Source organism: Chelonoidis abingdonii, chromosome 1 (genome assembly GCF_003597395.2).
Source record: "Chelonoidis abingdonii isolate Lonesome George chromosome 1, CheloAbing_2.0, whole genome shotgun sequence".
NCBI classification, from domain to species: domain Eukaryota; kingdom Metazoa; phylum Chordata; order Testudines; family Testudinidae; genus Chelonoidis; species Chelonoidis abingdonii.
In genome coordinates this window covers 29,071,401-29,092,370 of record NC_133769.1, presented here as the reverse complement: position 1 = coordinate 29,092,370, position 20,970 = coordinate 29,071,401, and the positions used below count along the sequence as shown (strand labels likewise).

Sequence of the window (20,970 nt, the reverse complement as noted above, 5' to 3'; positions counted from 1 at the left end):
TGGATCGTCAGGACATATTAGTTAGCACATTCTTTTCTGCTGGAGGCACCAGGCAGAGAGGTGTACAACCAAAGTTCATTATGGGTTTTTGTAAGCAGAGCTGAGGCCAAATGCAAAGGAGCCATTCTTCACCTGGGGGCTTTGTCTACAATAGCATTTTTCTTAAAATTTCCCAAGGGTGGGAATATCTACCGCATTGCTTTAATAACAACACTGACATGCCAGGAATTAAACCAGCTCCAATAGAACTTTATAGATACTAACAGAAGAATAATACATCTACAATATCAAGCCTTTCTTGCATTTCATGTCAAATGATCCTACTCCATTCATTTTATGAGCTGTAGTGTAGGCACGTATCTCTCAAGGATAAGTACATCAAGTGATGACACAGGGATAAATTATGTGACTTCATATACTATGTTGTGTGTGAGAGAGAGTCATTATGCTCATTGGCATAAGTGAGAGTGAATGAGAAGGTGCCAGACGAGGAAAAAAGTGAGGAGGCAGCTATTTTTGTAAATCGGGCAGAGAAAAAAACATCTTCATGGCTTCAGGCTTGGACTATTTCCAGGACCCTGTAGCGGCACTCAGACCGCACAAGCTCTGCATCCTTTCCTTGCATATGAGAAGAAACTCAGGTGTCCCTGGTGCCAGCTCCTGCAGCAGTCCAAGCCTATGCCTGTGTAATGACTGGTTCTTCCTCCCTGCCTCCTGGCCTGGCAGCCTCCCCTTCTCCTTCCCTCCCTGGCTGGATCTTTGTGCCTTTGCATGATAGAAACACACCAGTCATACCCCCCGAAGCAGGTAGGGTGGCCACTTCTGAGGCACAAAAAACTAGGACTTCCAGTGTTATTCTGAGCCTATAAAAATGGACAGCTGGCAGTTGGTACCAAGCACACTTACATTTTTCCCAGAACAGCTACCTCAGAAAAGGGACAATTCTGGGAAAACCAGAAGCATGGGATTTCAAACTCAAGAAAGTGTTGAGCATTGCATAGGCTACATTTGAGGGGGATTATGTTAAAGATTATCATAATTTTTGCCCTTATTCTTCATAACTGTACATTTATTCTTCAGCAGAAGCTGCAGTTATAAAATCTTCTCATAAAGAATTGCCCTTTTTAAAAATGGCTGTCGTCTTCCATTGTTCTCAAAGGGATTGAAGCCACAGGCTGTTCTCAGTTAAGATGGTTACCACCTCCATTCACCAGTGCCTCACAGAGTTCTCCATCTCCTGACACCACAAGTGGAAAACTCAATTCAGCCTTACATATGGAGCTGCAGCGTGTGCCTCCATAACAATAATACAAACCTTATCTCCCCAGAAGCACAGGATTGCAACCTCTCTATTTCCAGTCAGCAATCAGGTAGTTAGCTTCTTGCATGTGTCCTCCTTAAGCTGGAGAAGGCAAGGGACAGGGCACTGGAACATTTACCCAGTGGACTGTCCCAGCATGACTGCCTCTCCCCACTGCCCCGCTTTTTGATCCATAACCAACAAAATCCAAATCTTTTGATTATGGTGGGTCATGGGATGATTTTTTTCAGCTATTTTATGACTGAATAAAGCTTCTGAACCACCAGCCTTCACACTCATACGGAGCCCCCTAAACCTGCAGTTCTCACACAGTCACTAGGCTCCAGCTGGAGCCCAGGTAAGGGAAAGAAGAAGTAGCTTGTTGCCTGCAACTGCCTTCCACATCTGTGGCTACAGTGACCATTGCCTTTATTTCACTCCTGCCACCCTTCATCCAATCTGAGAAGGCTGTTATAGAATACTAGGGTTGGAAGGGACCTCAGTAGGTCATCTAGTCCAATCCCCTGCTCAAAGCAGGACCAATCCTCAGATTTTTACCCTAGTTCCCCAAATGGCCCCCTTAAGGATTGAACTCACAATCCTGGACTTAGCAGGCCAATGTGCAAACCACTGAGCTATCCCTCCCCCTGATATACTGTTCACTTTGCCCACAAGGTTTGGCCCTGAGACAGGTCTCAGATGGAGCTGTAATGGAGCTGTCTTTGTCATCCCTTGTAGTAGTGGCACTTTTCAACCCCTGGAGCTGAATACTGTGCAGGGAGAAAGGGAAGGGGAGGGGAGGGGAGGGGAGGGGAGGAAGAAACCTCCCCACCCCAGGAATACCAATGTCTCCTTCACTCCACAAGCCACCCACCTCAGGCCAGCAGCCTCTCTCATCCCCATTCACTTAGGGCCACATCTGACAAGCTCCAACCTCCCCCACATTTTGTCTGACAACTCTCACAATGGCTGTGACCCTAACTTTACCATCCTTTGGATATGTCAGTGCTGCCTCAAGTGACAGCAGAGCCCTCATGCCCACAGAAGGGCCCTAACTGACAGTGGGATCCTTGCACACACCCTGATGCCCTAAGCCTTTAAGCAACAGTGAGGCTTTCCCCACCCGAGTGTGCCCCGAAGGCAGCTCCCAGCCAGGTAAGTAGAAGCCTTGGAATAGGGAGGCAACTCTAGCACTGGGCGGGGCCAGCTGCAGCTGCCACTCACCCAGCCCCATTGTGAGGTGACAGTTGAGGTGAGGCAGGACTGGCTCCAGGTTGTGGCTGGGCGGGGCCTGGTCAGGCAAGCCCTATAGGGACCAGCAGAGGGCCCCTCTCTGGCTGCCAGCAGTGGGTGGTTTATGTGTGGGTTGCTTGCAGGCCTCATTGTCTGTCTCTCTCTTTGCTGATCTTTCTCCTCAGAAAATGTTTGGCCTTCAAGTCAATCTCAGCCCACTGCTGGAGCCGCTTGGCTTCATTAAGGTCCTTGAGTGGGTGAGTCTGGGGTAGGGAGAGCTGGGGGGTTGGTTTTTCATAGAGCAGCTGAGCCATAAGGGAGTGAAAGGCCAAGAGCCTTCACCTCAGGGCTCTCCATTCCTCTTGTTGGTTTCAAACTCCCCTGCTGGGCAGGGCTGGGCTTGTAGGGTAACAGCAGCCTCTTTTGTGGGGTAGGAATGTTGATGAGGCCAAGTGCTTGCAGATGTGGGCTTGGGCATGGCTTGGTTGGTGAAGGGTCTCCTGGCTCTCCAAGTTGGTAGTGCCTCTAAGAATTAGCCAAATCTCTTTTTATCCACTAAAAGTATTTTCACCACAAAATAACTTCTTATCTGGTATTTGGGACAGACTGTGCCTGCCTCACTTGTTTAAGCTGGTATAACTGCAGCATATTTGTGCTGCTGGGGTGTCTGTGTGGTGGGTCTTCATTTTGTTGGGGTGGAGAAGGGGAAACAAGAACTATTGACCAAGATCCATGTAGAAACTGCTTCCTGTCAGTGGAAGCCTTGGGCCTGTGTTTTTGTTGTTTGTTTGGGCAGTGGAGGTTGGGAAGGGAATGTTAATAAATAATGTTCTAAGCATAGGTGGTTTTCCACTGACTTGAAATTGGAGTTGGGGGGTGGGGGGGGGACTGGTATTTCTGAAGCAGGCTCTGTTTCTCTGGGTAATTGCCATGTGTCTTGCTATTTCACTGATGCACATTAACAAAGGCAGTGAAAGATAAAAATAATTCTCAATTTTAAAAGCAGGCCTCTCTAGGTGTGACAAATGCCTTGGATTAGTGAAACTAAAACTAAAAACTTGTTTTACTTTTTTGCACTCACCAACTTTAAAGAAAATAAAAAGGGTGAAGAAAAATAAGGACTATTAGTTTTCACTTTGGAGTTAGTTTCACATTTTTCTTTAGATTCTAGGGGAGTGCTTAAATCCAAACCACATCTCTTTGAAGTGAAAAGAGAGCAATTCTGATTAAATGAATGACTGCACTACTTGTAGAAAAATATTGTGGCAATGACCATACTCATTTGAATCAGAACATAGCTACTGGAGCACTATGCACTAACTCTCTTATTTGGGAATGTTGAAATCATTTAATGTTGTCTTCCCATTTTGGACTGTACTAGATTTCATACAGTCTGAGAGCACTAATATATTGTTTCAATTTCTATAGATTTTTTCCATCTTTGTTTTTGCCACCTGTGGAGTTTATAAAGGTACAACTACAATTTTAGTTTCTTGTAAAGGTGTTGTGAACAAAACAGTTACAGCTGTTTTTGCTTATCCATTCAGGTGAGCCTATTTTTTTTACTTCCTTTTTGTCATTGCTACTGCCCACTAATTTTATTGGGTTCACTTGTTTCCTCCATATTATAGTGGTTAACTACTTTTTTTAAAAGTGCATATCTTATTCTAATTCAAACATCCTGCAATGTATGGTCTATTTTTGTGAAATCAGGGAAGTATACTGAAAGCATGTTTGTCTCCATCTCTCTGCAGGCTATGTGGATGGGACAAAAGATTGTATTGCCAAATTGATATATATGCCTTCCTGATGACTGTCATGAGCTGAAAGCATGTACTTTAGCAGTGCATGAATCGTTAGAACTATCTATAGACTTTTTAAAACCCTTCATGTTATCTCAATATTACAGTATTGCTGATTCTTTAAACAGAATTCTAAGGGAATTCTAAAGTCTTTAACAGATGCTTTCTATTGAATAATTCTACTTCCATTGAGGGATCCAATTTAGACTTTTTTCCTTTAGGTATAGCATTTTGCTTAAGTATTGAATAGGAAAGCTCACCTGGCATTTTGTGCTAAGGCACCTGATTTATATATGAATATGGTCAATTTAAGCTTGTAGTTGCCCATAACAAATTGCAGCAAAGATGGAACAATATTTGTGTGGGAATAGAAGAGGGAGACCAAAAAACATGATTGGAATCCCAGCCAAATATAAACAGCAAGGTTAGGAGAAAAATAGAGAAGGAAGAAGAGTGAAGTTTCCTCCTCTTTCCCAGCATCCAGAAGGAGTCCTCATAAACATAGGCCTCAATCCTGTAAATATGCTCAACAGGTATTGAGGACTGTAGCTGTGCAGAGCAGGCTGTGGGACTGGTGCTTTAGCAGATGCTGATGGCTAGTATAAAAGATGCAAGACTCCTTGCCCCAAATCAACATCCAGAGGGGGTATCCCTTTGAGGGGGCACATCTGTTCTGCTGTCCATTCAGTAACCCAGGAGGGTTGAGTTGAATCTCTCAGCAGAACTGTTGGAGGAGCCTAAACGCTTGCATTTACCCTACAGCTAATCATAGGGTTGGAAGGGACCTCCAAGTCCAACCTTCTGCTCAAAGGAGGGCTGATCCCTAAATGGTCCCTTCTAGGATTGAACTCACAACCCTGGGTTTAGCAGGCCAATGCTCAAACCACTGAGCTATCCCTCCCATGATGTAGCTTCCTGGCTGGCAAGCTCTCCTCTAACTGTTTTAGTTTAGGCTACTTAAATTAAGTACAGTTAAATTAGGCTTATTTCCAAATCCGAGTGGCTTAAACTTCAACTTTCAGGTTCTGAGTTAGTCTTCAGTTGTAACTTGTATTAAACAGTGTGGCGTGTCTTGTGGAAAAAATCTCTAAGTCTTTAAGGTGGGGAGGAGGTGTGTATAGAGAGAGTATTAAGCAATTTGATTTGCTGGTCAATTTATTCATCTAAAGAATCCCTTATGCAGTGGGAGTGTTGATAGCATTATTCTCATAAAACGCTAAGATACTGAGGTTTCCACTTGTGTGACAAAGTCTTGCTATGGAAAATGCACTGTTTTTTCCCCCCCACAGGTTGAATACAGCTGTGTTTAGCGTACCAGATCCAACACGATGCAGTGGCACTTGGACTGACTTTCACCTTGTGGGCAACTTCTCCTCTTCTGCACAGTTCTTTGTTTTTTTTGCAGTCTTGGTATTCCTTTACTGTATTGCTGCCCTTGTACTATATGTTGGGTACATGCACCTGTATCGAAACACTGGCAAAATCCCATTGATTGTAAGTAACTAACACTAAACTATTTTAGTCTTTTTTTTATTATTATTTTTAAAACCACTGAAAGGAAAAATGATTTCTGCCCAGCACAGGCATGTTTAAATAATCAATTTAAACTTAAATTGTCAAGTGGTGTATAGTGTGGAATGGTTTTAAATCACTTGGGTTTATTAAACATCACTGATTTTTAAAAAGAAACAAGTTAGTTACTTCTTTGTAAAATTAAGTTGAAAACTGTTGCCACTACAACTTTAGATTAAAATATAAACTAAATTTATAAATGGTATGGCATTTAAAATGCTATACCATTTACTGGAAGAGGTTCTTTATTAAACTTCACAAAATGTAAATGAAAAGGAAAACCGAAGATTAAGGCACAGATCCTGCAAACTCTCTAACTGGTGTGTAATTTACTCCCATGAATTCCTCTGACTTCAATGGGACTGCTCATGCTAAAGGCTAAGTACGTGCATAAGTGTTCGATTTAGCCTCATAGTGGCAGAAAATATTACTTCAAAACAAAATAGACTTTTATAACTTTTTAGTGCTGCCACTAAATCAATGACACTACTATGAATTTGGTACAGAAACAGGCAAACACAAAGACTAATGTTTGGTTTGTAAAGATTTGTGTTGGGGGAGGATGTTTGGTTTGAGGTGGGGTTTTTTTTTCAGGGTGGGCAGGGCTAGTGATAAGTTACTTGGATGTCTTGTTTTAACACACCTAATAACACAGGTTGCACTGACTTCAGACTGCAAATCTGGACAAAGGAGCATAGCCTGGTCAAAGCATTTGAGATTTCTTGATTTGAAGTTCAGTGTATTGAAAGGAGTTGTTGGCTGCAGACCAACTTTATCGCTTATCAATCTTGTCTGTGCTTATCACAGTAAGGACATCAGTGTGGCCCTGGACTTGTTTTATTTCAGTACAGGTAAACGCTTCTCATTAAGAGAACTTCTAATTTGAAATTCTAACAACTGGGAGATGTGTAAAGAACTTCCACTCTTCCTTCTTCTCTTTTCCATTTTACAGCCTTTAAATTGCTAAAGAACTAATATGTAAATAAAAACTTAAGCCAATTTTAGTTTTAAATTATTATCCTCCTTTAACTGAAATCTTCTGACAGTCAGCTGTAATCAGGAATTGACTTCAAATACTTTACCAGACTGGGAATCTTACTACAAGAATGGATCACAGAAAACAGGCTTTCGTCTTTATTGCTGCAGATTAAATGACTAGAAATATAGAACCTTAATTTCTGCATTTGGGTCTACAATAGTGACTGGCTGGAGACAATGGGACTTTGTGGTTTCCAAAGTTCACATGTACAATCTGATTGCAGAATGAAGGCCTAAGTCTGCAGTGTGAAATGCATGCAATAAGTTTGATGCTTACGTTTTAAGTGTGCCTGTGAAGGTCATCTTATCTTTGATCTTTGCAGCGTGGCTATAATCAGACTTTTGGGTTTTGGATCTTGCTGCTTAAAATAACAAAACTAGTAAATTAATACTTAGTTTAAAGGGTCGCAGTCAATTTAAATCTAATTTAAATATGAAAATATTTCCCCTATTAGTGTTGTTTTTAAAACTCAACACTACAGAAAAATATTTTGGGCAACTTGACTGCTGTCTGGATATTGTCAATTCTGCAGTTTCCTTTGTGCAGGCTTTTTCACACTGCAATGAGAGACATGCTTTTTTTGCTTTTTGTCTTGTTAAAGGCAGAAAGATTTAGGGGTCAGATATACCACCTAAAGCATGGATGTTAAAACTACTTCTAACTTTAATTTAAGTTTTACTACCCAAACTTAAGGTGCCATTTGGACAAATTGGAAACTGTGAGAGACAGGGCTTGGTGGCCTGGGGGACTTTCACTATCTGTAAAGGAAGGCCTTGTGGCTAAGGGCTAAACTAGAAAGAGCTATATTAGTATAGTTAAATGGCAAACCTCCCCGCCTACTCCATATGTGAATGCAATTTTAACAGTATAAAAACACTTCTATAGGTATAGCTTTTTTCACTTCCCAAAATAGAATAAGCTATATCAGTATAAGGCACATTGTGTTAACATTGTGCTAGCGCTTAAACCAGTATAACTGCATTACCGTGTGTTTGTTTTGTTTTTAAATTATTATACTCCTAATTGACATGCTATTCTAAATCTTCTAGTGGGTCAGGCCTGGGACTTGGCTTGGAACCCAGATATCAGCTTTTCTGTAGACTTTGTGTGACCTTAGGCAAGACACTTAGTAACACACTTCCTGCCTCATGGGGATTTTGTGAAGATAATCACTAATGTCTAGACAATTCTCTGAATAATTCAGAGTCTACATATTGGACAACTTAAAAACTGCAGCACTTCAAACAGCAGAATGACATTTTCCAGCTCTGTGTACCAAGAGATCTAATATTAAAGAGATCAGTACTGCGTTCTCAAGCACAAATTGATTCTCCTGAGCCTCTGTGCCAGTTCTGAGTAGGGGTGAATGTTGAGGATAACTTATCACACCAAACTGGACCAAACATTCTGCCATGTTTTAAATAACTTTTTTGGAGTGCGGGCCTCCAAATCAGAGAGAAGTGGATTCATCCTATCTGAACTGTTGACAAATTGTATAGTTAATTGCCTGACTACATTTAGTTAGTTCATTATGAAATATACTTAAGAGACCAAATAACCAGTATCAATCAGGTTTATTAATGTAGTAGGTACAGGAAAAATGTTGTATACAACACCAATCTCCCCAAAACAGTCCCATGCGGCGATGTTATGTTCCCCTTACGTAAAAGGTGTGCTTCCCAAGTTGCACATTTCAGCTGGTGGTATTTGACTTACATACTTATTTACATATCACTAAAATCCAACCCATCAGTTTGTTCCAGTTCCCTAACTTTTGTTCCTTATTTTTCTTTTGGATACTAGCATTTCAGGCACTGATCTGTGAAGGTATTTCCATCTCTAACTTGATTTTTTTGACAAGTTTCCTGTCTGCTTATTCCAAATGCTTGCTTCAACAAATGCAAGGTGTTATTGGAGACTTGGCATAAGTGAACAGGATTATGGTATAGGAAGTTTAGGCTATATTACTGTTCCAGTATTTATGCATTAAGCACACTCATGGGGTGGATAATACACACTGTATTATAATATCTTTATATGCTAGCCAGCATATTTTAGTCAATAGCCGCTAAGTTAGAGGCGTATAACCTTTTTAGTATTGAGGGGTGTAGACAGATCTGTAGTCAGTTACAGTACTGGTTCTGTAACTTGTATTATGTTCACAAAGAAAACTAGTATCTGAGACTGCCTAACTAAACTGGCTTAATATGTTTGCACAGGTAAGTCAGTAGGTACAGACCTGAAGAAGAGCTGTTGTTGAGCTCAAAAGTGTCTTTCACCAGCAAAGCTGGTCCACTAAAGATATTTCCTCACTCACTGTCTAATTGCATATGTAGCTATGTTGTATCTTGACTGTAAGTCTGATAAATTTTTTCACTTTTTTTTTTTTCCCCTTAACTGGAAAGTGTTTAATTCTGTTGTGGAAGTGGTAATTGACTGACAGTTGTCTTTTGTTACAGGACTTGGTTATTACTGTCATGGTTGCTTTTCTGTGGCTGGTTAGCACTTCAGCCTGGGCGAAGGCACTTACTGATATAAAAATATCCACCGGTCCCAGCATTGTTCAGGAAATTGCATCTTGCAAATTACCAGGATCAACTTGTTTGTTTGCTTCTGTTACCGGCATGGGAACTCTGAATATGTCTGTGGTACGTATGTCAAGACTTATAGCATCCTAACCTTGCTTGTATTGCACTTGAACTTGCAATACACACTTGATGGTCTTCTCTGTAGTGCCTGTTTTTAGTTTTACTGAAATTCCATCATGGGTTACCAGTCATGTATGCTATTCATCCTAAGGCAAAGCACTCCAAGGCAGATTAAGGTTTCCTAGGGCCCTGGGCCAGAGCAAGTGGGAAAGGGGGGCCACCCCACCCCTTCCACCTGTGGTCCCGCCCCTAGTCAGCACTCATTCCACCCCCTCCACATATGACCTTGCCCATGGCCCCACCTCTTTGTGTCCATTCCACCCCCAAACTGCGGTCCCAAGACCAGAGAAGCTCTGTCAACCCCGCTGTGGCCCCAGGCTACAGCAGGTAGTGAGAGCTCTTCCAGTCCTGGAGCTGCAGCTGGGGTCACTGTTCTGGGGCTTCCCTTGCTCCCCTCCCCCCCCCCGGCATCTGCTGGGGATAGGGGGCACTAGGCGCTTCCCCTGCCCCACACCTGGCCTGGCCACCAGGGAATGGGGTTGGGGGAGCAGGGTTGGGAATGTGGGGATTTCCCCCACCTGCCCAGGGCTTTGGTGTCCCCCAGGCGGCGGAGGCTCCTGGGCAGAGGCGGCAGAGGCGCAGTTACTAATCTGCTGCTGAAAGCACTAACCAAAGTAACATTTGTTTCCTCTTAAACTGTTCTTGGCAAAGCTGTGTAATTTAACTTGCAGAAAGATGGCTTTAAAAGTCATTTGGGAATCTCTCTTCCAGGTACCTTTCTCTTAAGCTTCCACATCACTTCTCTCCATAGCCCCTCTCAGTGAGTGCAAAGAAGCCCCCAAGTGGATTTATTTTTTTAAGTTCATGTGTGGTGTCTCCAATAGGAGTAAACTAGATATTGCCTGACTTCTATATCTAGGTGTAGAACCTTGCCTTTGTAGAAACTGTTAAACTTCTCCACATACTCCAGAACAAAGACTTAAGGAAAGCTCTCTTTAGGGCCTGGGAATTGCACAGTGTTCTTGTGGTGATGGAGAACAAGCTTCTCCCCCTTTATTAAAGTATAAGGAGTGTGGCCAAGAGTACATTGTATTAAACAGTAAGAATCTGGGTTCAAAAGTGATCTTGCACTTGCTCACTAGGCCAGTAGAGATCTGGCATGCATTAAGGGATTAAGCACATGCAGTTTCCATTCAGTAAATGGAGGAACTGCATAATTCCTTGCATATTGGTGACGTGGTCCTACATCTCTATAATGAGGATGCTTGCTCATTAGCCATAACTCTCACTGCTAACTCATGGAGCAATTGGCCTACCAATGAGTAGATCCCTGTAGAAAGAGGATCAATTAACTTAATATTTAAAACAATTTGCAGGTTTAAATCTCTAAAGGAGTGTTGCAAGCAAACAGTTTGGCTTGCTAGTTTCAAATTTGTGCTCCACAAGAGTTTAATACTATTACTATATATAATTTTTTTAACCTCCCGCTAGGTTTTTGGATTACTTAACATGATTCTGTGGGGAGGAAATGTTTGGTTTGTATACAAGGAGACCAGCTTGCATAACCCATCAAACTCAACTCCCCGAAGCTCAGGAATCTATCCACCACCAACAGGAATATAATTAGTAAGGTGATGATGATACTTCATAAAGAGCATCCATTTTGCATCCTGCTGCCAACAACTTGGAGTCACTGCAGTTTATTTTAGTAGTAACAAATAGTTTAAACAAATTAGTGGGTAAACTTCTGCTTTGTACTTAAAGCATGTCTCACATAGAAATATGGATGTAAATTTTCAAGTGTCTTACACTGAAATATATTATGACTCTAAAATGAGTGCAGTTTCTTCATTTAAAAATAAATTGTTCAGACCCTCCTAAGTATCTTGGCAAATACTCCCTCACACATACACACCTTTTCAGGAAGTGGTTCTAGTTAACATCTGTGGGAAGAAACTGATTTGAATTCTGTAATGTGACTGACTAATTTCTCAACTGAAAAGACTACGTAGCTTAGGATTTTTGGAATTCCAATATTAAATTTGTCATTCAGAGGTTACCTACTAATAACTTTGCACAGATAAGCTTTCTAAAAATAATTTAGTCATATCTAGTAGCATGATTCTGGCATCATTCTCTAATTTTCTTGTATATTGTTGGGGAAGGGGGAATCTAGTATAGACACTTAAGAGTCTATCTGCAAGTACAACATTAGAGACACATTGGGTGTTTACATATTCACTGTAACTACTTCATAATTTGGCACAATCTCCAAAAACACTTAGTAAAGCTGCAAGTCAAACTTCTGTGGCATAATTTAAGAAGAGAATTGTTAAGATATTGGGTGGGGGTGTTTAAGTGCATCTGAGCTACAAAGCATTGTTGTAAGTTTCTGAGATACTATAGACACTAAAGCTGACCCCATCAGTAAACGTATTGTTTTTGATTCATGGAAATGAGTCCAAGCAGAACAATGGGAGGTCCATAGGACTGTTATCTACCTAGTGACACAACAGCCGGAGATGTCTGCCTTAATATGTACAGGTCTTAGTTAACACTTGTTTAATAGTCAAATCTTGATCCTGGTAAATAGACAATCTTCCCATAAGAGATGTATGTATTCAGACACATCTGACTTACTATTACTTCATTTATTTCTCCATGTGAATTGTCCAACAAAGACATCTGTCATGGTTTTTGCAAACTTAATAAATATTTAAACAGTTACTGGGGCTATACACTCCAAACAGCAAATATTTCTATACGCTTTCTTCCTTTTAAAGCCAGGACAGGTTTAATAGTACGTACATCTCTTGATCTTTCAGTGTCTTGCCTTAATTGTCTCTTGCCATCTATAAAGACTTTAAAACAAAAAAGTGTTTACTGTTGCAAGAACGGTCTCTCTAATAAACATGGATTGCTGTAACTCTTAGTCTGTGTACTCATTTTTCTTTCTTACTTGCTTCTGTCAGCAGACATCCCTCACAATTCTACCTCTGGCTCTGTAAAGGAGGAAGCTGCCTGAAAGAATGTAGCAGTAAGAGCAGAAGGTTGGCCAGTGCAGGATAGGGTAGTGTGGTTGGATGGAGCGAGCTAAGTGGTAGACTTTGTATTCTTAATGTTCTTTTAAGCTAATACTATTTTATATATTGAAAGCTTCTTGCCTAAATCATAAGTCAGCAAGTGTCAAACTAAAAGTATGAGTAGTACTCAGTTCATGCTATAAAAATACCCTGTGCAGTCTGAAAATTGTATGGGGGGGGGGAAGTGTCCTAAAATGCTCCTCCCCTCTCTTCATGAGCCTATATACCCTGCCCCCCACACACATGTATAATCTATTCAGCCCTCATCCTCTCTCTCCGAGGAACCTGGGCTCCTACATGAGCCCTGCAGAGCAGTGGGGATCTGGGGCAAAAATCAGTACTTGATCCTGCTAGTGAAGGCAAGGGGCTGGACTCAATGACCTTTCAAGATCCCTTCCAGTTCTGGGAAATAGATATATCTCCTCTTATTATTATTACTGGCTCTGGTAAGTTTACATGAGTAGAATTTATTTCTTGGTGAGCACTGAGAGCAGAGGTCCATTAGCTGCACACACTAGCAGATTGTAGGTGCAGCAGTATTACAAACAGAGACAGTTTGAAGTCAGAACCCACCTATTTCAGACTTCACAGGTTAAAAACCATGCTTTAACTTTCATCTGGAGGCCAGGACAAATAGTGGGGAATAAAGCGGACAAGCTACTTTCTGCTTCAGCTGGAGTTTGAGTGGGCTTGAACAACAGTCCTGCATGGCGCAGTAATCCCATGCAGAGGTGATGGATCATTATGCTAAGGTTCAGGTCCAAAAGTTACATCCATCTTGTTTGGTATAGATAATAAAAGGTCACCTTGGTCACTACCACTGTTGCCTGGCCATTGCCAGTGTGGTGATATGTAAATACATGGCAAATTATGTGAAAATGTGTATATTACAGCATACTCTTGGATGCTTATATGGTGTTAAGTACAGCTTCGAGTATCTTTATTAGAATTAAAAGCTCACAGCCAAATATTTTGATTATAAATATAATTGGACAATATTTTCAGTGCTCTAACTTCAGCAGGCCCCAAGAGCTCCTTGGAGATACGATTTCTGTGCTGTTGGGCTTCTCCTTCCTCACCTCACCCCTTCCACAACTTAATTTTCCATTTGCCAGACTTAATCTAGCACCAGCTCCATTCTCCCCAAGCCTGGTTCCATTCCCCTTCATTATTCACTCTTTGATATTTCACAGATGATAGTCCTATCTCAACCATTTTATATACAGGAGAATGAATGAGTGTAAAGGAAATCACTTTAGTAACACAGTTGTGGCTCTTTGATTCACTAAAAGAAAGCTATTCAATGGCCATAGTTATTTTCCTGAATAGAACTATTTATTGGCTGCAGAAAACCCTAGGCAGACACTTCTCTAAATCAAACTGGGCCACATTTGAAGTAATCAAGCACTCCTACAGTCAAGTAATCTAAGCCAAAGAAGCAAAGAGTCCTGTGGCACCTTATAGACTAACAGACATATTAGAGCATGAGCTTTCGTGGGTGAATACCACTTCATCGGATGCTTGACTTTTCAACAGTTGGTATTGTTATTCATTCAAGCTCACTGCCAAAGTTTAGTTCTATCACCACCTTTTTTATATATATACACCCATTAAATGTTTGCAGGTTAAATATCCTTTTTCAACTTTAACCCAAGATCTCTATTTTTATATATTTATATTTTAAAATCTCTCTTAACAAAGCCTAACACCAATGGAAAAGTTGTCATGAATTTACCTTAAAAAGATTCCAAGGGGAGCTTTTTTAAAACAAATATTCCGCTGACATCTTTACACCTTAAGCAGTGCAGTAGTCTGCTGGTAAATGAGAATTTACTTCCATATTTTTTGCTTAAACTGGTAGATATGCACAAAGGAAACAAAGTATAAACAATGAAAAGTGAAGTCAAATTTTTAAATTCATTGTTTTTATCCTGACTGTGTCCCTGTAAATTTAATCTCTAACATTTACCCAGCAAGCCCCAAACCTGCAAACACTTACACATGTGATTAACTTGACTATAGTGAATAGTCCTGTTGAAATCAATGTTCACGATAATGCTAATCAGCACGATTACAGGACTGGTCACAAAGAAGTAGGATTTCTTAAATTAGTGCATGCAGCATTGGCATTTTGGAAATAACCTGCAGGTGGAATTAAGCTGAGTGTTGTCCAGTGTTGATTCTTTCACTAAGGAAATATACGAAAGAAACTTGCTGTAACTCTGTTTTAAAATGCTTCCCTAAAGAGTCACTACTGTTGTTTATTGTCAGTAGCACCCACCATTAGGTGGGCACTTTTCAAATATAAGAGAAGGCATGTTCCAGAGAGTTTGCATGCTGAAAAATGGACAGGCAAACGGTAGAGGAAAAGGCTTAAATTATTTATTTTTTTGTAAAATAAATAGATTTTCACTAAGTGCCCATAACCTAGCCTTAATTAGTGGGTTATGACAAAATGAAATAATGTTCTTTTGGCCTCAGACATTAACTGCTAAATATAAATGCACATTGTCAAGGAATCCCAGGCATCAGGTAATTCAACTGCCTAAGTTGCTTATTTTATTTTTAAGAAAACCAGTTCATTTTTAAACTAATTACTTCAGGACACAAGAAGTTTTATACAACTAAATGTCAAGAGGTCACAGCTCTCACAGACTTTGACTCTCGGCTGTAATGAAGTGTGCTCAGTGTGACATTTATTCCAGGGTAAATAAGATAAGTTTTAACAGAGGGTTTTATATAACAGGGGTAAGTGGATCTGAGTCACTCTCTCCTTCCTAGGATAAACATTAGCTGCTTAGCTTTCCATGGCTTTCTGTTCCCCTTGCAGAGGGGAGTGGCTGATGCACAACACTGCTTGCACTGGCCTCTCTGGTGGAGTCCTGCAAATTGAGGAGGAAAAATTCAAAGCATCATGCCACAGTAGCAGTGAGCCTCTGGAGGGTTGCTGGATGGAAAAGGAACTGTCCTCATTGGCGCAGGAAGCTCACAGGTGGTGGGAAGCCAGTCCTTGTCATTTTGCCTTTGAAGTTACATCACCTTTGTGCTGGCAGCTGTGAAATGTTTGTATGTCTTGTTTACGCACTTGTAAAAAGGACCCTTATTTATATTTTATATTTTAGCTTTTTTTCTGACTGCACAAGAAGCACTGGAACTAATAGGAAATGTATAGAGGGCCTGATTGTATTATTCTGACAGAACAAAAGAGCTGGAAAGCTGCCAGATCTCTCTGGGTGAGATTCTCTCAGCATAGGGTATCTCCAGCTGGCAGTAATTTCTCCAGCATCTGTCAGGGTAGGGAGGCTTCTTTAAAAACAAACAAAAAAAACCCAACAAGGAGTCTGGTGGCACCTTAAAGACTAACAGATTTATTTGGGCATAAGCTTTCATGAGTAAAAAAACACTTCTTCCAGATGCATGGAGTTAAAATTGCAGATGCAGGCATTATATAATGACACATGAAGAGAAGGGAGTTACCTTGGTTTTTTTTGGTCAGGAGGGTGAAAATCCTCTTGCTCATCACCTTTGTTCCAGCTTTCTGTAGTGAATCATCATATTAGGGAACTAATGCTTATTAAGTACCTTTAAAAGAGTGAAACAGAAGATCTGAGGCATGAAAACACTTTTGGGATGACAGTTGTAGAGGGAAAAAAGAAACTCTGTGGTCATTCATTAAAGATCTGGGAAACAATGGATAGTCTTATGAATGGTATCACCTGTTTAGAATGTTCATACTATTGATCTGAGAGCTGGGTCTGTCCCAAAATGATTAAAAATTCACCTGTGCCACTACTTGATTCCCAGAAAAGATCCCTGGGCCTGCTTCACCTGTGGGGCCAGTAAATCCTATGTCTGTAAATTGCTGGCTAAGATTTTTGCCACCATGCTGCAGTCAGTGTTGCAACAGCTTAGCCAGGGAGATTTGGCAAGGTCAGGTTGCCAGTTGCTATTTCAAGGAAGTTCCTGAATGGAATCCAATGGGATAACTGTGTACTGGCCCCCAGCATTAGTCAGACCCCTTGTCCCAGATATATAGCAGGAAACTCCAAAACACCCAGCAAAAGGCTTGTGTTAATAGCAGTTATTTATTTAGACCTATTCTGAGTGGTGTTTCTTGATATAATGGTAAAATCATCTGAGCTTGGACTACACATGCACTTCCACTGTTACTACTACCAGTGAAGTTGCAGTGGTGAGAGATTTCCTAAGAAAGGCTAGTGTAGATACAGCTGAGGAGGCACTGTACATGCTCATCTCCCAATTCCTTGCTCATGTTGGAGATTGTGACTAGTTGCCTGGTTGGGAAAGCCTGAGAGGGTACAACCTCTTTCCCACCGCCCCTAGACTCAATCAGGCTTCTGCTGTCAGGGAACTCAGCCTTGCTGTGCTGCACTACGCTTCCTGTGGGTGCACAGTGACCTAGGATTTGGTGCCTGACGCAGCAGCAGAATCCTGAGAAACTGAAAAGAGAATATACCCCTTGGGGAGGTATTAAGAGAAATCACTGCTGCCCCCACTAATGAGTGAGTCTAAGCAAAGCTGTTATTTCCTAGTTAGGCATTCTGCTATTCCACTGAGTTTATTCTCTACTTCATTTCTTGTGTCAATATTTAGTCTGAGTTCATTTCTAGCAGTTTTGCATGGCCCTGTATAACTAAAACAGATTAGTTATTGCCACATGTAAGGACAGTCCTTACTATTAATCATTGTTAAATATTAACTTGAATCATGACAAATCATGACAATGATTCAGGAAAATGTTTACACAGGAGCATTGTGTCCTCACAGTTAGGTGTTCCGTTGTGGAGGCGGTGTGCAGGTTCCTTCAAGTCTCAAAACCAACACTAGAGAATAGGTGACACCTTTCTTTTTTACTGTATCAAGTATGTTTCAATGTCATTGGTAATGTATACACACACACACGTGTCAAGTATCAGAGGGGTAGCCGTGTTAGTCTGGATCTGTAAAAGCAGCAGAGAATCCTGTGGCACCTTATAGACTAACAGACGTTTTGGAGCATGAGCTTTCGTGGGTGAATACATTGCTGCGACTTCTTATGTTTGTTTCGAACAGCTTAAGCCAGGGATGATGTGGGCAAGGTCAGGTTATGCCAGTATGCTTAATTGTCAAGGAGATTGTTCCTGAATGGAATCCGTAATTGGTATAGGAGCTTTGTGTACTGGGCTCTCTCGCACAATATTGAGTGTTTCGATCGCCTTGTCGCTCTATAGATATATATGACAGGACGACAAACACTGCAGCATAAAGGCTGGTGTTAATAGCAATGTTATTTTTATTTTAGACCGTATTTTTTGTAGTGGTGTAGGTCCTTAGATTATAATATGTAGTAAATTCTGATTCATCTGCGTTGATGCTTATAGGACTACAAACATTGCACTCTCTACTTCCCCAATCTGTACTACTGGGAGTCAATTTCGTGGGTGAAGTTGACGATTCCTTGAAGAAAAATTGGGCAGTGTAGATAACAGGCGTGGAGGAGCACTGTTTTAGCTATTTGTCTCATATGGCTACGCAGTCTTGGCTTTGGCTATGTTTGGATGAGGGGTGTATGCTTAAGATTGCCATGGGTTGTGGAATAGATGCTCCTGAGAGGGTGTTATGATTCTAGTCTAGGCCTTCTTCTCTCATCCGTGGTGGCCTGGTGTGCTATAGGATTGCGTTCATCAGGTCCTTTTCTCGTTCAGTGTGAACCAGCACTGACAGTTAGTGTGCTGTCAATCTAAGTCGCTTTTTCTGCGGTGATTTTTAGGGGTGCACCTATGGTGATCTTCGTAGTGGCGTGATTGTGTGTAATGGTGTGCCTGAACTGCATCATTGTCAGAATCTGTCTGAAGTAGAATAGTCTTGAAGGAAGATTGGAATTATTTCCTTTGGTTTTAGTTGGTCCTTGGGAGGTTATTTAAGAGAAATTATCACTAGCTTGCGTACTTTATTTGGGTTCTTGGTCCGTTTCTTTTTATCTTCTAGTTGTAATGTAGAGTCTAAGCACATACAGCTGGTTATTTTGTCCGTCTAGTCTAGGCAGTTCGCTTTATTCTCGATCTTTGAGTTTTATCTCGTACTTATGACTTCATTTTCTTGTGTACGGTATTTGGGTTTGTGTATGTGCCTGAGTTCATTTAGCAGTTTTAGCATTTGGTCCCTGTATAACTAAAACAGAGTATTAGATTTATTGCTCACATGTAAGGACAGTCTCTTACTAATAATATTGTAAATAATTAACTTGAACATGACAAATCAATGACAATGATATCAGGGTAAATGTTTTTACACAGTATGCTATTGGTGTGTCCTTCACAGTTACGGTTTTTCGCGTTTGTGCTGGAGTTCGGTGGTGTCTTAGGTTTCTTCTTTCAATTTTCTCCGATATCCAACACTGTATATAATGATGAGTTTGACGACCTGTTCTTTTTTTGTTATTTACTTGGGTATTCAATTATGTTTCAATGTAGTTGGCTTATAATTTGTATATTGTTATCAGCAGTGTTTTACACAACACACGTGTCAATTATCAGAGGGTACGCAAGTGTTAGGTCTGGATCTGATAAGTGTCTAGCAGAGTAGTTCGGTCTGGTTTGCGAGGGATCGCTGGTGTATTAAGATCTCACGATGTAAACGTTTGTTTGTGAGCAGGGTTTGGAGAACGTTCTCGGCGTGGTGAATACTCCACTTCGTTCAGAAGCTGCATGTAGGAAGGTAGAGAGAACCGAGGGGCAGTTTGGTAACGTTGAGTATTAGGTTTCGGAGGCGAAGTTTCGAGCTAGAGATAAATGAGGTTAGGTCTAATGCAGGTTTTTGATGATTGAGTCTCCTTGGTAGTTTTTCTAAGGCAGCTGAGGTGTTGAAAACCATGGAGGAACGAAATTGGTTCGTGGTAGGTATGACAAGTTAGGCTCATTCACTAGTAGTTTTCTTTTTGTTTCAAATCCGGAGCTGTATGGTGTCAAATTTGCAGATGAAACTGAAGCTCAGCAGTTTCTTCATTTGAAGGTTCTTCCAAAAGAGACTTCCATCGGAGACTTTCAAATGTATGAGAGATACACTGAGCTTCGTCATCTGGGCCGGAAATTGTTGACCTTTGTTCGGAGCTCGCGACTCCTTGATACGAAAAGCGTGGAAATGGGGCTTTGTGAATCTTATATGGAATCAGTTTCTCCTGTCTCTTGGTTTTCAAACATCTCAGCTGCTAGATACAGGGGTTGTCTGATGCTCGTCCTCGCATGGGCTGAGACGATATCTGCTCATGTATCTAGTGGCTGCGAATGCAGTGATAGGGTGACGCTTGGCCGCCGACTTGCCACTACTGCGATCTGTTCTGAAGGGGATGTGCTAGCGTCCACGATATCAGCTCATGCGCCTAAATCGTTGGGCGGGGTGTTGAGAGTGTGCGTAGAAGGGCGCACAAGGTCGCGGTGGGTCTGTGCGGTGTGATACACAGCGATAATGTTAGTGTGGTCTCTACGGGATTGTTATTAGGGTAAGGCTTGCGAGTGAGATCGGACTGATAGCATTGAAGGTTGCTATTCTGAAATACAGCTCTCATCGGTTTTTTGGTTTATATGATTGGGGGGTTACGCTTGTCACTCGGTTGTGTGTTTAGTTTTGAGAGGTCCAAGTGTATAAATCTGTTTGCCCGTGTTATAAGGGTTAGGAAGATTTCTCTTTCTGCAGTTATATGTGTACTGATAACTTCTGCTTATGTGATCCAGCGAAGAGGCGCAGCATCCCTCCATCGGATCCTCTTCCAGACACTTTCGTTGTTATTGCTTAGGTTTTTTTTTGTTTGCGATTCTAGTGTTCGAGATTCATGTTATGGACTGTGCTGGGCGTTGGTGTTTTTTTGAGGTTTTGTAGGTGTGGTGTTGTGTGTTTTTCTTTGTTATATCGGGTAGACATGTAGCAGTTTCTATTCAAGTTCGTTGGATGGGTGCCAGTTCAGAGGGTTGCCCAGAATTCATCAGGGCTCTATCTACCCAGAAGTTTTTGCTATACGTCACAGGTTTTCGTTATGAAACCCATCCAGAGCCAGGAAACACTGCTTTAAAACCTTTGTGCTCATCTGGGACAACAAAAGGCTTTGTTCTTAATTTCAACCACAGGATATGGAACCAAAGAGTTGTACACTAAATTTAGCTAGTTGCATTCCATTTCAAACCCAACTAGCAGACACGCATGAGCTGCAGTTTTTGAAAGCAGCAGAGAATCTGTGGCACCTTATAGATAACAGACGTTTGGAGCATGAGTTTCGTGGGTGATACCACTTCGTCAGACG

The 20,970-nt window shown here is 41.2% G+C and overlaps 1 protein-coding gene across 4 annotated transcripts; it reads left to right on the top strand.

Annotated features, from left to right (window-relative positions):
• Positions 1-2,721: 2,721 nt before the first annotated feature.
• On the top strand, positions 2,722-11,217 carry SYPL1 (synaptophysin like 1). 4 transcript variants are annotated; one of them, XM_075072736.1, is made up of 5 exons: positions 2,722-2,778; positions 3,962-4,080; positions 5,625-5,829; positions 9,406-9,594; positions 11,086-11,217. In XM_075072736.1, the coding sequence occupies exons 1-5, from the start codon at positions 2,722-2,724 to the stop codon at positions 11,215-11,217; spliced, it is 702 nt and encodes a 233-aa protein (XP_074928837.1). The 4 variants fall into 4 exon arrangements, with proteins under 4 accessions (XP_074928837.1, XP_032643206.1, XP_074928886.1 ...); XM_032787315.2 differs by having other exon boundaries at positions 2,722-2,790; XM_075072785.1 differs by lacking the exon at positions 9,406-9,594 and having other exon boundaries at positions 2,722-2,790.
• Positions 11,218-20,970: the final 9,753 nt, after the last annotated feature.

Excerpts from the sequence above, each read along its gene's own strand:
- SYPL1 (XM_032787315.2), top strand. The coding sequence starts at position 2,722 with ATGTTTGGCCTTCAAGTCAATCTCAGCCCACTGCTGGAGCCGCTTGGC. Across the intron at positions 2,791-3,961 it reads TCATTAAGGTCCTTGAGTGG|ATTTTTTCCATCTTTGTTTT; the intron begins GTGAGTCTGGGG and ends CAATTTCTATAG. Across the intron at positions 9,595-11,085 it reads GAACTCTGAATATGTCTGTG|GTTTTTGGATTACTTAACAT; the intron begins GTACGTATGTCA and ends ACCTCCCGCTAG.